The sequence below is a fragment of the Artemia franciscana genome, chromosome 5, assembly GCF_032884065.1.
Source record: "Artemia franciscana chromosome 5, ASM3288406v1, whole genome shotgun sequence".
Classification (NCBI taxonomy): domain Eukaryota; kingdom Metazoa; phylum Arthropoda; class Branchiopoda; order Anostraca; family Artemiidae; genus Artemia; species Artemia franciscana.
In genome coordinates, this window is record NC_088867.1 from 3,971,298 (window position 1) to 3,987,770 (window position 16,473).

The 16,473-nt window shown below is 35.2% G+C and overlaps 1 protein-coding gene across 1 annotated transcript in view; it reads left to right on the forward strand.

The window, feature by feature from the left end:
* The first annotated feature begins 728 nt into the window (after positions 1-728).
* Positions 729-16,473, forward strand: part of LOC136026896 (uncharacterized) — a 58,084-nt gene continuing 42,339 nt past the window's right edge. The window contains exons 1-2 of the mRNA XM_065703714.1: positions 729-947; positions 7,599-7,879. Of these exons, the coding sequence (XP_065559786.1) occupies positions 782-947; positions 7,599-7,879 (447 nt within the window). The 5' untranslated portion in view covers positions 729-781. The remainder of the gene's footprint in view (positions 948-7,598; positions 7,880-16,473) is intronic.

The following is a 16,473-nucleotide window of genomic DNA, read 5'->3' on the forward strand; positions in this document are numbered from 1 at the left end:
ACAAAACCAAAAGTTTGAACCTTAGTAGAAACTGTTGTTAGAAATTGGACGTGCTTTAATAATCAAATATCCTTAAAAAGATACACTATGAGAAGACATTAAATTGTTTAAAGAGCCAAAAACTGGTAGTTGCAAAAATATTTGTATATATTTTAACAAGCGATTACAACAATTCAAAAACCTTAAAAGAGAAAACCAACACTTTGAAGCTTAGAAGATATCGTTGTTAGAAATTGAACTTGCTTTAATAATCAAATATCTTTGAACAGACCGCAATATGAAAAACAGCAAATTGTCTAAAATTGTCTGCAGTTAGAGGACAAGCGACAATGAGAATCTATATATAGAAGCCTGCCGTATGCCGAGTGCTGGGGCCCGTCACTCGGCAGAGAGAGGAAGAGAGAGAGAGAGAAGGCAAGAGGATGAGAGAGGGAGAGAAAAAAAAAGAGTTTGTTCTATAATAACTGACATGCATCGCTTACTAAACATAGCTATAATTTGTCCGTTCAACCATTAAAAATTTAATACTTTAGCAGGATAAATTTACATAGCTTGATGGGGATTGAAAACAGACTATTGAAATTCTTGCCTAATCAATACTAGGAAAAAACACCAATGGAATTTATTACTCTAGTCTCATGCTAATCCCTGTTCTATTTACTAGTAATATTAAGTGGGGATTAATTCCAAAGTAGAGATTAGACCACCGTAATCGGGCAAAAAGTATAAACACTGTTTTAGTTTCCAATAAACTGTAGTAGAATATATTGTATTTGTGAAAATGGAAAAGCTATTACTATTAACTATTTGCCTTGGCTTGGTGAAAGGTGATGTATATGAAGAATTTGGCGAATTTCCTACTTCTGTGTGGTATGACGACGCACCTAGCATCTATTTTCCAACCTGGAGTAAAGAGCATTATTCTGGATACCCCTTACCTCCTCCCGGTAAGTAATACATGAAAGATAATATTCCCAACTTTCAACTATAATTGAACGTTGAGAAAATAATTTCTTGTCTATGAACAATGCTGGCACTAAGACTGGAGCCAATTCTTTGTGTCGAATTCGATTTCGATTGAAACTGGGACCTTCGATTTGCTAATGCCCATACATTTAAGGGCTCTTATTTTTCTTTGATGAAACAACTGCACTGTCTTCGCTAAATGCAATGGAAACCACCATTTGTAAATTTCTTAATAAATTTTTGATATTTTGCTAAAATAGCAGAAAATAAAAATTAGTCCTTTAAAAGCACAAGCTTTGTTAAAATATAATATTCACTTTAAGATTTCTCACCCCTTATTTTGAAAAAAATTCAATAATTCAAATTTGACTATTTCTTTAATTTCACAAAGATAAAGAAAGTTAACAGATATGATAAATAAAACTCAACATATGATCCTATGCGTCCACTTGTTTTTTTAAAAAACATAGTTAGTTTCTTTCCGAAGTAACCACCTATACAATTCACATTTTTGGAAAAAATACATCTGCCACCAACCTATGTTTCGTCTGATTACTTAAGCCTTTTGGTTTTCATCACTGTCATCATCAAGCTCAAGACGCTTGTGCTTCTTTTGTATCAGCTATTTCTGTAGTTATCTTATCGACGGAATAAAAAGGGATTTAAAATAACCCGTTTTAATCATAAAATTAATACTTATTTTTCAGATAATGTTACAGCATTGAAAGATACGTCCGAAATAATAAGGGGCTTAACTGATATATTTTCAACTTTTTTTATTCTTCTAAAGCCCCTTCTTAATTGGTCGAGTAATTTGTCTTAATTGATTGTGAATAATGTGAATAAGGTTATAAGGTTAACGTAAATACTCTTAACAAAGCTCAAGCGGAACAAGGTCTTATTCTTTCTTATGCGTCTTTGTGTTGAATATATTCAATTTCATATTTAAAATTCTCATAGGTTCCAAAAGTGAGAAAAGTAAGGTCTCTTTCAATCTTGTTTTATATAATTAGAAAGTGTCTGTAAGCACAGAAAAGCGGTTCATATGAAACTAGTTTACATGAAGATATTGATGCACTCTAGTAATGTAAAACCAACAAGTCTGGTTAACTCAGACGGTGGATCACTCCCATTCTTGAGGTCACAAATTCGAATCTAGAATGATGCTAAAAATCAAAGTATTCATAATAATATACCCCTTGTTGTGTAAAATTTGTATTCATTGGGAGACATTTCGATAAAACGATTTTACGTATGCAGGTTGGATAAAGAATTTTGTTGGAAGGGAAGGGGATATTTTTTTATTTGTACTGTTTGTTTTGTAAATTTATAGCTTAGGTATGTCTAACCTGTTTTATTTCGCAGCTGGATGATGGAAAAATTGCAAAATTTTCAACTCACTGAGTCCTGGAGATTTTGAATCTTGCGTTAGAGGGGAGGAAAGGGACAGACTTTTCCCCCCTCGTCTGCCTAAAAGATTAAACCTTAAAGGCTTCACTGCTAGTCACTTCGTATCTATTAATAAGGAATTTAATAATAAGCGACCGTGTCTTGCTTTGGCACGGTCGCTTCCCCTCATCTTGCGCATGAATTGAGACTAAGCATACTCTGCTCTACACTGTATGTGTATAAGCTTCCTAAAGTTCATTGAACAAAAAAAACTGTTTCAATTGAAAGTAAGGAGCGACATTAAAATTTAAAACGAACAGAAATGATCAAACAGTTCGTGGTAAGGAATTGTAGTCAAACAGTTCGTGGTAACGAACTGTAGTAAGGAGCGACCCGGCTCAATAGTAACCAAAACTCTAAAAAATTGAATTTTGATATCAATAGCTACATCAAAAGAATTGCATTTTAATGGTGATTTCAAATGTATAAGTTTTATCAAGTTTAGTCTTACCATCAAAAGTTACGAGCCTGAGAAAATTTGCCTTATTTAAGAAAATAGGTCGAAACACCCCCTAAAAGTCGTAGAATCTTACCGAAAATGACACCATCAGATTCAGCGTATCAGAGAACCCTACTGTAGAAGTTTCAAGGTCCTATCTACAAAAATGTAGAATTTTGTATTTTTTGCCAGAAGACAATCACGGGTGCGTGTTTATTTGTTTGTTTGTTTTTTTTCGTTTTTTTTTCTTTTTCCCAGGGGTCATCGTATCGACCAAGTGGTCCAAGAATGTTGCAAGAGGGCTCATTTTAATGGAAATAAAAAGTTTCAGTGCCCTTTTTAAGTGACCAAAAAATTGGAGGGCATCTAGGCCCCCTCCCACGCTCATTTTTTCCCAAAGTCAACGGATCAAAATTTTGAGATAGCCATTTTGTTCAGAATAGTCGAAAACCATAATAACTATGTCTTTGGGGATGATTTACTCCCCAAAATCCCTGGGGGAGGGGCTGCAAGTTACAAACTTTGACCAGTGTTTACATATAGTAATGGTTATTGGGAAGTGTACAGACGTTTTCAGGGGGATTTTATTTTGTTTGAGGGTGGGGCTGAGGGGAGGGGGCTATGTTGGAGGATCTTTCCTTGGAGGAATCTTTCATGGGGGAAGAAAAATTCAAGGAAAAGTGCGCATGATTTTCTAGCATTACTATAAGAAAACAATGAAAAATAAACATGAAAACGTTTTTTCAAATGGAAGAAAGGAGTAGCATTGAAACTTAAAACGAACAGAGATTATTACGCTTATGAGGGGTTCTAAAAATACTTTAGCATAAAGAGTGAGGTATTTAGGAGGAGATAAATAGCTCGCTCTTTATGCTAAAGTATTTTTAGTAATTTCAACTATTTATTCTACGGCCTTTCTGATTCAGGGGTTATTCTTAAAGAATTGGGACAAAACTTAAGATTTAGTGTAAAGTGCGAGGTATTAACGAGGGTATAAACCCCCTCGTATACATAATAAAAATATAAGATTATGAAAGTTTTTTACGTAATTTAATTCTTAAGTTACGTATATTTTTTACTAATTAAAACATTCGTTAAAAATTAAAAGTTCTAGTTGCCTTTTTAAGTAACCGAAAAATTGGAGGGCAACTAGGCCTCCTTCTCCACCCCTTATTTCTCAAAATCGTCTGATCAAAACTAAGAGAAAGCCATTTAGCCAAAAAAAGAATTAATATACAAATTTCATTTTAATAATTTATGTGCGGAGAGCCAAAACCAAACATTAATTAATTCAAAAACGTTCAGAAATTAAAAAAAAATTTTTTTTAGCTGAAAGTAAGGAGCGACATTAAAACTTAAAACGAACAGAAATTACTCCGTATATAAAATGGGTTGTCCTCTCCGAAATCCCTCGCGCTAAAGTAATACGCTAAAGTTTGACTCTTTGCCACAATTCTGCTTTTTAAAACAATTAAAAGCTTTAGCGTAAAGAGCGAGGGATTGCGGAGGGGACAACCCATTTCTATATACGGAGTAATTTCTGTTCGTTTTAAGTTTTGATGTCGCTCCTTACTTTCAGCTAAAAATATTAGTTTTTTTTATTTAATTCTGTATATGAAAGGGGCTCTTCCCTCCTTACGGCTCTTTACGCTAAAGTTTTTTATTGTTTTAAAAAGTAAAGTTGTGAGAAAGAGTCAAACTTTACTGTAAAGAGCGGGTCGTTGAAGAGGGAACAGCCCCTTTCATATACAGAATAATCTCTGTTCGTTTTAAATTTTAATTTCACTCCTTACTGTCAGTTGAAAAAACTTGTTTTTTATTTAATTTATGAATGTTTTTGAATTAATGCATGCTTTGACTTTGGCTCACCACACATGAATAATTAAAACGAAACTTGCATATTAATTATTTTGGCTGAATGGCTTTCTCATAGTTTTGATCGGACGATATTGAGAAAAAAGGGTGGAGGAGGAGGCCTAGTTGCCCTCTAATTTTTGGTTACTTAAAAAGGCAACAAGAAATTTCTATTTTTTTACGAACGTTTTTATTAGTAATAAATATACGTAACTTACGAACTAACTTGCTTAACGAACTTCTATATTCGTATATTTTTATTATGTATGTGAGAGGGTTCAACCCCTTGTCAATACCTCACTCTTTACACTAAAGCTTGAATTTTGTCCCAATTCTTTAAGAATTACCCCTGAATTACAAAGGCCATAAAATAAATAGTTGAAATTACTATAAATTCGTAAGCGTTAACCCTTTCATATATGTAATAAATTCTGTTCGTTTTAAGTTTTAATGCTGCTGCTTAGGCTACTTTCAGTTGAAAAAACTTTTTTTTTCCTCTTTGTTTTTTTTTTTTTTTTCAATAATGCTTGGAAATGCTGCGCCCCTTTATGGAAATTCTCTTCCTCCATGATAAATTCCTCCACGGAAAGATCCTCCCACTTAGATCCCTCCTCCGATCACTCCCCCCAAAAGTGAAAAAGTCCACCGGAAAACGTGTATACACTTCCCAATAACAATTACCTCCCCCCCTGTTTTCTAAAACAAGGCAATTTTCTCAGGCTCGTAACCTTTTATGTGCAAGATTAAACTTGATGAAACTTAAATATTTAAAATCTGCGTTCTTCAGAGTTTTGATTACTGTTGAGCCGGGTCCCTCCTTACTACAGTGCGTTACCACGACTGTTTGAAAATCCATAAAACTCTTAATATATGCATGAGGATGGGGCTATAAATTACAGAAAGGTACATGAAAAAAATCTCACTGTAAAGTATAAAGATAAATATTATTTTACATGATTTTTGATAATTCCAGATGAACTTGTAAATGCTCTCTAAGCATGCACAAGATGAATATTTTGAACGAAAATTAATAAAAGGCAGAACCTGCTCTTCATAGTGTGCGTTAAAGCTTTCTAAAGTGTAGATTCAACTTAATACGACCCTTATTACATTACTGCAAAAAGGAGTTGGACATTATAGAAAAGTACTCGAAGAGAACTGTTGCTCTGCGATATCATACACTTGTCGTTTCATATTCTCTTTAAAAAACTTCCCTATAGATTTCTCCTGTCAATAGTCATCAAGAACATCTGAAGTAAGATCTGTAGCTGTTGCTGCAACATGTTTCCTATTAATGAGAAGGGCAACATAAAATACTTTTCGAAAAAAAACTGCGAGGATACCATACCCTCGAAAATTATCAATTCATTCTGCATAATATGATCCCTCATATTGTCTTAATGTCCCTTTAAAAAACTCTACTCTAGAACACGGATAATATTTTCTCATGGTGTTCACTTTTTGAACTGATGAGCTATTGTAACACTACCTCAATTAATATTAATCAACTCCCCCTTTTCATTTTTCAAGCGAAATTCTACAAGTTCATAGTCAGTTCAATCTTGAGAAGACGTAGGAGCTGTCAGCCCTAGTCATCATAACTTCTACTCGTTTTGAGTTTGATTCGGTTATTTAATGTATTTTCTATAGCTTTTGGTTCTCATTTATTTATTAATGTTGATTTGTGGTAGTTTTACGCATAGAAAATTGTTTAACTTTATTTCAGCACAATTTTGATTTTATGGAGCTCTTTACCTTCCTTTTAAAAACTTATTTTATGGAAAAAGGTTTTTAAATTAATCTACATCAGAGTCGGAAAATTTTTAACATCCTATCACAATAGCTTTTAACTTAGAAAGAAACACCGAGCCTTGCCGAACGAATACTCAATTCATCATACTTAGCATTCTTACAACTAGAAAATAAAAATTGACATTTTAATAACACAAAACGATATACAAGTCAATTTGTCCAACTCCATGGAGAAACCTACTTAAGTATAATATGAAAAAAACTTCGTTTTCTTAAAGAGTTAAAGAGGCTGCGTCCCAAAGTCGAACCTTAAAACGTACAGGAATTAGGAGAGGCAGTTGGGGGGCTGCCGCCCCCCAAACCCCCCGCTTTTAAAGACTCTTTTGTACAGGTTTTTTGTTGTGGGGGGACTTCATTGTTACTAATTACTAGTTTCGGCGCAATGGTTCTCCTGTCCTCTTATGTTTAACATTTTTCGAAGTTATTCCAATATTCATTCATTTCAATTTGTTGTTAATTAAAAGAGGGCCTTTCCAAAGCCAAGAGCGGGGGGTTAGGGGGGCGGCAGCCCTCCACAACAAAGCTTTGGGACGCAGCCTCTTTTACTCTTTAAGAAAACGAAGTTTTTTTTATTATTTCTGTACGTTTTTCTACAATCCATGGTGGATGTAATTTAATAATAATTTTCCATGTTTATTTTCTCGCTTTCTGTATCAATAAATTCAAACTGACAAACTTATCCAATTTTGATAATTTTAATAGTTTAGCAGTTTAATTAAAAATTTAGCAGCTAGTGGTTTTTACCCACCCGCCTCCGGTTTATGGGCCCAGCGCGCTTCCGCTGCGCCAAGCTGCTGTTATGCTTGTTATCAAACAAGTTATTACAATAGAAAATTTCACCAACGGCTTCAATTAGGAAATCAATTTAAATGGTTCTTTTAACTTGCTTCCATCAAGCCTTACCCCCGCTTCAGTATAAATTCTTGTGAACATTCCAGTATGTAATTCTGACCGCATGTTTCCATGTTTATTTTCTCCCTTTCTGAGATGATACCTTCCCGCAAAAAGCTTCACCTTCTTATAAACATTTTCGTTATAAAATATAAATTAAATGTATAATTAAGCTTTTTATTTCCAGACGATAAGACGCTTATTGAAATGGTACGGGCAGACACCACAGATGAAACATTACCAGCATACCTCCGATCTGTCCCTTTTTACCTGGATGGGGAAAACGATATGCGGATTCGTTATTGGTTAAGGAGCGCTAATGCAGGTGGATCTAAATTGCGTGTTCAGATCAGTGGGCCTGATGGAAGAACGGTGACAATTAAAACTATACAGTCTAGCAGCGATTATAACAACAATTTTGTAGAAGAGAGTATCCTCCTACCGACTAGAACTGATGGTCAATACTCGGTAACAACCATTTTTATATTTTTAAACGCTCTAAAGACTGACAAATTTTGTACTTGTTGGTTATTGGAGGCAAACTCAGGGATCACACTGTGCATCGTAAGACAAAACCGGTTTCCCTAGCGGTCAGTCCTAACGAAATATACAATAATATGATGAAAGTACAATACTTTATGAACAGAATAGTGGGAGCTACTGCTATAGCTAATCAAGCCAAAAGGCTTGATTGGATTACCACTAAATGGTCAAAACTTTAGTTGAATCATTTTCGTATTAGTCCAGAATGTTAAATTAATGGTCATGGGAAATATAAACAAAACAGTCTTAGCTAAGTAATAACAATGGTCAGAGGATTTGTATTCATAAATATAATTTAATTGCCTGGAAAACCGTGTTCTTAAATTGTAACTGTCAAAAAAGTTTCAAATTTCAAAATTTTGAAATATTTAAAATGTTTGTCTTGCAGTTCGTAATCGCTACCTCTGATTTTCCTTTTAAATAAATCTATTGATTCTTAAAATTTTGTTAGAGCTCATACCATATGATATCTTGGCTCTTAGCTCTTCTTGCCTCGTGAGTGCCATATGAGCTCTTAGCTCTTTTTGCATTTATGAAACTGGTTTTCTAATATGTAACATAAGCGTAATTCTTGAATATGTTTCCAATTTTCGGACAACTAACCGAATTTTTCCTTAAGATTTCCAGCCTCTTTTACTATTACATATTTTTGTTTTATTTCTGGTTTGTAGTTTTTTTTTCCTCTTGGTATCAATATCTTTCTCCACGTCTGACAGTCACTATCTAGTATATATGTATGAATGTAAAAGTTCTATGTATGTAGATGGAAGCAGTTTACTTTTTCTCATTGTTGGGTGGTGAGATTCGACTAACTTCATGTTTTTTATGCGGTCGCTAATTGTTACAAGACTAATTGAGTTCCGTAAATCATCACATATTTTGAAATCCGAGGTATAAATGGAAAGCATCGATAGTGATTACGAACTGCAAGACAAACATTTTAAATATTTCAAAATTTTGAAATTTAAAACTTTTTTGACAGTTACAATTTAAGAACACGGTTTTCCAGGCAATTAAATTATATTTATGAATACAAATCCTCTGACCATTGTTATTACTTAGCTAAGACTGTTTTGTTTATATTTCCCACGACCCTTAATTTAACATTCTGGACTGATATGAAAATTAAAGTTTTGACCTTTTAGTGGTAATCCAATTAAGCCTCTTTTTGTGGATGGATATAAGAGGATATTTTGGCGGGGGTACAACAAAGTAACTAAAGAACATCATTTAGAAACAAAATTTTTCCGGGAATCAAGTATTTTTATGAAATCTCTGTAGTGGAGACAGGTATAAGAATATTAAAATAAATCATTGTTAAGCAAGAGAGGTCTTTATTATCCTTCTGATTAATATATATATATATATATATATATATATATATATATATATATATATATATATATATATATATATATATATATATATATATATATATATATATATATATATATATATATATATATATATATATATATATATATATATATATATATATATTATATTAAATAATATTGACTTTTTCAGCAGTATTTTTAATGTCATTTCATAATCTATTTTGAAAAAAAAATGCATTCTCCCGTCACTTATATTATTTGCGTAATTTATTGGAATTTTCCACTTTTGAATTTCAGGTAATTTGCAAGAAAAAAGTAAAAACAAAGTATCACGCCAAGAAAACATATATTAGCAATAATTTATTCATATTTTAGAATTAAAATAAGTTTTTGAATTTTTAAAATAATCGGTTCAAATTTCCAAACCATTTATTTCGATGAAGAAAAAAAAGAATTAAATTCAAAATAATCAGTGGCGCCATTTGGGGGGGGCAGGGGGGGGCCATGGCCCCCCCCTGATTTCTGGAGGGGCCCAATTTCAACCACGTAATTCTTTGTTTATTCGTCCTTGTTCTACTTTTTTCTCTTTTTTTTTTTACCGTATTTCTACTGTGAATTATTACTAAATAGCAAATTCAAGATACTCGACGATTATTGCATTTCAAGAAAGTATCCTGTTTTTGCCGTTCTCTCTAATTTATTTATGGTCACCCTTTTGGCAGGGGTTTGTAAAGTAAAGTCCTTCCTGGGCTCGGGTGCTTCTGTGACATTGAAGTCTCTCCAGTGATTAATGAATCCCGTCAGTCGGCACATTTATGTGTAGGCTAACATCTGGAAATTTCTGGAAAAACAATCTGGAAATTGGGTATCCAGACCAGGGTTTGTATTTAGTTTCTCGTTACCCTTCATCAAATAAAGAACCGTGAAACAGTGTTAAGTTGTGTTCAAGTTCAAATCGGATTATTGAAACATGAGTTCATCCGGTGCGAGTGGTGCAAAAAAAAGGAAAATAAAAGCCCAAAGGAAAGAAGAAGAAATAAAGATGCAACGACGATTGGCTTCGTTTTTCAAACCGACTGTAAGTAAATCTACCACATTTTAAATTTTGTCCTATTGCGTCAGGAAGTACCGATCTCGCGGAATTGCCAGAAATCCGGATCCACCCCAAGTCCCCCACAGTGCCCCCATAGAGGAGGGGGTCTTCCCCCTCCTCTACACCATTCTCTTCATGCTAAAGTTTTTCAGCATTTGTAAAAAAGTTACTTACTGTTTTAATAAAACGCCCTTTGTGTTTGAGGAGTCATTTTTAAAGAATTGGGACAAAATTTAAACTTTAGGATAAAGAGCGCAGTGTTGAGGAGGAGGCAACCCCCCTCGTATATGTAATAATTCTTGTTATTTTTGAGTTTTAATAATGCTCCTTAATTTCAGTTGAAAAACTGTTTTTCTATTTAATTTCTGATCATTTTTTAAATAAAGCCAGGAAGTCTGGCTTCACCTCCACGGAGAAATCCCCCTTGGAAACATCCTCTGAACAATACAATCCTGGTTAAAATTTACTGGGACAATTACCCTTAACACTTCCAAGCGTGAAATTGAGCCAGTAAATAGAAAGCAAGATATATAAAGAAATTTTGTATAGGAATTTTGTACTAAAAAAAAAAATTAGCGTAAAGAGCGAGGTATTGACGAAAGGGTGAACCTTCTCATATGTAATAATTTCTTTTCGTTTTAAGTTTCAATCCTGCTCCTTACTTTGAGTTGAAGAAACTTTTTTTTCATTTAATTTCTTATTCTTTTTTTAATAATGCTTGGAAATCCAGTGCCCCCTTGATCGAAAATTCAGCTCCCCTATGAAAAGTTTCTCCATGGAAAGATCCTCCTACATAACCTCCTCTGCTCGAGCTGCCCCCCCACCAGAAAAAAACTGAAAATGTTTGTATACTTCGCAATTACCTATACTATTTATAAAAAAACTATTTATAAAAAAGGGCAAAGTCCACAAATTGAACACCTTCCCCCAGAGACTTTGGACAATTAAGGCATCTTTAAAGACATATTTATTAAATTTTTAAATATATTAAACAAAATGGCTGTTTCAAAATTTTGATCAGGTGACTTAGGGTAAAAAGAGGGTGGGATGGGGCCTAGTTGCTCTCCAAATTTTTTTCATTTGAAAAAGGGCACTAGAACTTTTAATTTACCTTTGAATGAGCCCTCTTGCGATATTCTAGGACAACTGGGTCAATACGATCACCCCTGGAAAAAAAAAATAACACGCGTCCTTGATCTTTCTTCTGGCAAGAAAATCCAAAATTCGTCATTTTAGCAGATAGGAGCTTGAAACTCCTGCAGTAAAGTTCAGTGATGCGCTGAATTAAATGGTGATATTTTTGTTAAGGTTATATTACTTTCAGGGGGGGGGGTGTTTTCCCCTTTTTTCGGACATAAGACAAATTTTCTCAGGCTCGTAACTTTTGATGGGTAAAACTAAATTTGATACAACTTATATATTTGAAATTAGCGTACAAATCTGATTCTTTTGATGCATCTATAGGTATCAAAATTCCGTGTTTTAGAGTTTCGGTTACTATTGAGCCGTGTCGCTTTTTTACTTGAAGTTCGTTACCACGAACTAATTGATTATAGCTTCGTAGTTGAATTGATTATGTTTTTTGTTGTTGCTTGCTCTAAATTTTGTGTTGTTTTCTATGTTAATTATGTACAATTCACGTCCTGGTAAAAGAAGTAACTGGGACATCACTTTTAATTTGTTTTTAATTAAAACTTGATTACTCTGTAGGATAGTGATGCTGGGACGTCAAGGGACAACCCATCGGCAACCGAGGTTTTACCGAGAAACGAGCAGACCCTGGACGTGAGACTCATTTCTGAGGAGACAAACCTGCGCGAACCACAAACGGAGGAAATGGCTTCCAGAACGATCAGCACCGATTTGTCCGTGAACCCGTATGATAACCCCTGCCAACCAGTTTTGACTGACTATCCCGCCACTACCATCGGGAATCGCAAACGAAAATTTAACAGCTCCTATTTCTTGAAATACCCATGGCTGGAATATTCAATAGAACAGGAGTTTGTGTTCTGTTTCAATTGCCGACATTTCAGTGGATCCTCGCTAAGATCAGGCGAAAGGTATGGAGCTAGAGCATTCATTGATATAGGATTTAGAAAGTGGAAAGACATTTCTGAACTGATACGGCAGCACGAAAACAGCGACCGACACAAAGCATGTACCATTTCTTAGACTCAGTTTAAAGCTATTGAGACGGAGGCGGCCGAATCTGTTGCGTCATGCCTCTCCAAAGAACGCGAAAAAGAAATACTAGAGAATAGACAGTACGTAAAAGCTCTACTAAAAACTACAGCATTACTTGGACGGCAAGGTCTTGCGTTTCGTGGCCATGATGAAGGGGAGTCTAGTGCCAATCAAGGGAATTTCGTAGAGACAGTACATCTTTTAACAGAAATCAACCCTGACTTGATGAAAAACTCTCGTAAGGCCTATGGCCATTACATGTCACACGAGTACCAAAACGACTACATTGAGGTCATAGGAAATGAAATCAAAAGTTCTATCGCGAAAGAAGTCAGAGAAGCAAAATATTTTGCCGTTCTTGTTGACGAGACAAAAGACCTCTCGAAAAAGGAACAACTCGCGATCTTAGTGCGCTATGTTCATGACCTGAAAATCAAAGAAAGGGCCATAGGTTGCTACCACATGCGCAAGGTTGACGCTGAGAGTTTGGCCGACTTCATTTACAACGAAATAAAGGGTATCGGCCTTGACTGGTCAAAGTGTGTTGGACAGTGCTATGACGGGGCCAGTGTAATGAGCGGACACTTTTCAGGAGTACAGGCCCGTCTCCGGGAAAAAGCACCACAAGCGGTGTACACACACTGTCATTCCCATAGACTTAACCTTGTCATTGGCGATTGTATGCAGAAAATACAAAGAATTTCATCAGTATTTTCAGTTTTGCAAACAGTTTACAGTTTCGTCTCCAACAGCAACACTCGATACCAGTTGTTCGTCGAAGCCCAGAAAACTGCCAATGTGCCTGTGCTAACGCTTGAAAGGACAGTAGTGACACGTTGGTCTTACTGGTATAGATCAGTGGCTAAGATCCTGGTTAGATATGACTGCATACTCGCAGTTCTGTCAGTAGTTCAAGAATCTTCTGACAGGGAGGCAGCGGCAGAAGCTACGGGCCTTAAGAACCAGCTAGAGTCGTTTCCCTTCATATTCAGTTTGCATGTCATTCACGAAGTTCTTGCAGTGATAAACCCTCTTTCTGAACAACTACAGGCAGCAGATCTGGTCATCTCAGAAGCTTGCACTTTGATCAGTGCAACAAAGAACGAACTGAGGAAAATGCGTGATGACGAGTATTTTCGTGTCCTATACGGCAAGTCTAAAGAGATGGCCATTAATGTCGGAGCTGATCTGTCGGAAACAAGTGCTCTCTCTTCAGCCATACCTGTTAAATCAAAACGAGTTCAGAAGATATCCGGAAGACTAAGAGACTATTTGACGACAGCAACAATTGGAAAGCACAACATTGACTCCGAAAGCACAACAACGGAAGACAAAATGCGGAGAGAGTTCTACGAGGTTTTGGACAGAGTGTTAAATGAGTTTGAAGAGCGTTTTTCTGTCCAACTGCCAGTGCTAGAAGCCACACGTTGCCTTAACCCCAAATCCACAGATTTTATGGACTCAGATTTACTTTTTGTGATCGCGACATACTTCGATCAGGCGGGAATCGATACTATGCAGCTGAAGTGTCAAGCTTTAATAGCTCGTGCATTTGTGTCGCAGCTTCCACAGAAACCGGCAAATGCTTTAGATGTCTTCGAACAACTCGGAGGATTGAAAGAAGCTTATTCTGAGCTTCTTAAGGTCGTCAGGGTAGTCCTCACACTCCCGCTCACAACGTGCTCAAATGAACTTTTCTCTGTGTTGACCTTTGTGAAGGACTACCTCCGGACAACGATGGAAAACGAGCGACTTTCGCATTTGCTGCTTATATTCTCTGAGAAAGCTGCAGTGAAGGAGCTCAATTTTGAGAAGCTTGTCGACGACTTCGCAAAAATGAAGCAAAGGAGATATCCATTGCTGAAGTAACTGTACGTAAGTTTCTGATTTATACAGTAAATGTTCTATTTTGGTACTGTTTTTGGTCCCTAAATAAGCTGCAAAATATGAACCCCAAAGGTAGTACGGTACCTAAAGGCATGTTCGAAAATTTTAAAATTTTTAAGGCTGGATGGGGGCCCAAAATCGATTTTTGGCCCCCCCCTAAGGTTTTCTGAAATGGCGCCACTGAAAATAATGTATTTGAAAATCTTGCCTTATAAATGGTTACTTAGTACTCTGAGGTGGTAACTTTCGTGTTGACCAGGTTCTCAAATCAAATGTAGCTTTAGATTGTAGTCTACCCTATATATGGTTCACACTATAATTTCCATCCTGCGACGAAATTAAAAGTTTGAAGGATGAAGATGAGTTCGAGTTCCATAGGCTTTGACATAACTTAAATTTACATAGGAATATTAAGAGTTTAAAAATGCAAATGATCAGGATAATTTATAATCCTGTCTGATTCAGAGAGCACCTTGTATTTAATGCTTTATATATTGATTGAATAATAATTTAATTATGACCTTATATTTCGTTATATTTCTGTTCATTTATGTTTGACAACTTCTACTATTTAATATCAACTCGTTTCATTTTTTTACCGCTCTTTCTTAAAAAAAGACCTTTTCAGTTTAATAGATGTCCGAGGGCATTACTGTTTAAAGACTCAGTAAATGTACCAAGTCCAATTAATGAGTCTAGAAAATATGAATAGCATCTAACTATTCTTTTAAAGTGCACAACTCTCCTAAAATTCTGTTTATGGAATCTGTAGATGAGGAGAAAGAAAACGAGACATTAGCCAAAACTACTGTAGAATAATATCAAATTTAAATAGATTAGATGGAACTAAATACTTCTACTACTAACATCTCACAGCAGCACCAAGCCACCTGAGGCCAACACAGCTACATAGGGAGCACCTCCTTCCCAATCTATTCAAAGCCTCCCTCTTTGCACCCACTTCCAACTTTCAAACTTTTTTCAGCTGTGAAAAAACACCCTGAGCCATGGCTATCCTACTTTAACTACGTTTACTGCTCCTTACTGCTATCCTACTTTAACTACGTTTACTGCTCCTGCCGTCTTTACTAATAATTAAATAAGTAAAACTTTTTAACTGAAAGTAAGGAGTGACATTAAAAATTAAAACGAACAGAAATTACTCCGTATATGAAAGGGATTTTCCTTCTCAACGTCCCGTTCTTTACGCTAAAGTTTGACTCTTTCTCTTAACTCTACTTTTTAAAACAGTAAAAAACTTTACCGTAAAGAGCGGGGCGTTGAGGAGGAAAGCCCCTTTCAAATACGGATTAATTTCTGTTCGTTTCAAGTTTTAATGTCACCCTTTACTTTCAGTTTAAAACGCTTGTTGTTTTTTTTTTATTTCTGAACGTTTTGAATTAATGCATATTTTGGTTTTGGTTTTGGTTCTCCGCACCTAAACAATTAAAACGAAAATTGCATATTACCTTTTTTGGGCTAAATGACTTTCTCATAGTTTCAATCGGGAGATTTTGAAAAAAACAGGAGCAGGGGAGGAGGCCTAATTGCCCTCCATTTTTTTTATTACTTAAAAAGGCAACTAGAACTTCTAATTTTTTACGAACATTTTCATTAGTGAAAAATATACGTAACTTACGAATTAATTTACCTAACGAACTCCTATATTTGTATGTTTTTATTACGTATATGAGGGGGTTTACCCCTTCGTCAATACCTCGCTCTTTATACTAAAGCTTGAATTTTGTCACAATTCCTCGAGAATGACCCCTGAACCAGAAGGGTCGTAGAATAAATAGTTGAAATTACTAAAAATACTTTAGCGTAAAGAGCGAGGTATTACGATGAGGTGAACCCCTCAAATGTGTAATAGTTTCTCTTCGTTCTAAATTTTAATGCTACTCCATACTTTCAGTTGAAAAAACTTTTCCTATTTGTTTTTCATTGTTTTTTAAACAATACTAAAAAATTCTGCGCCCCCTTCATTGAAATTATCTTCCCCCGCAACAAATTCA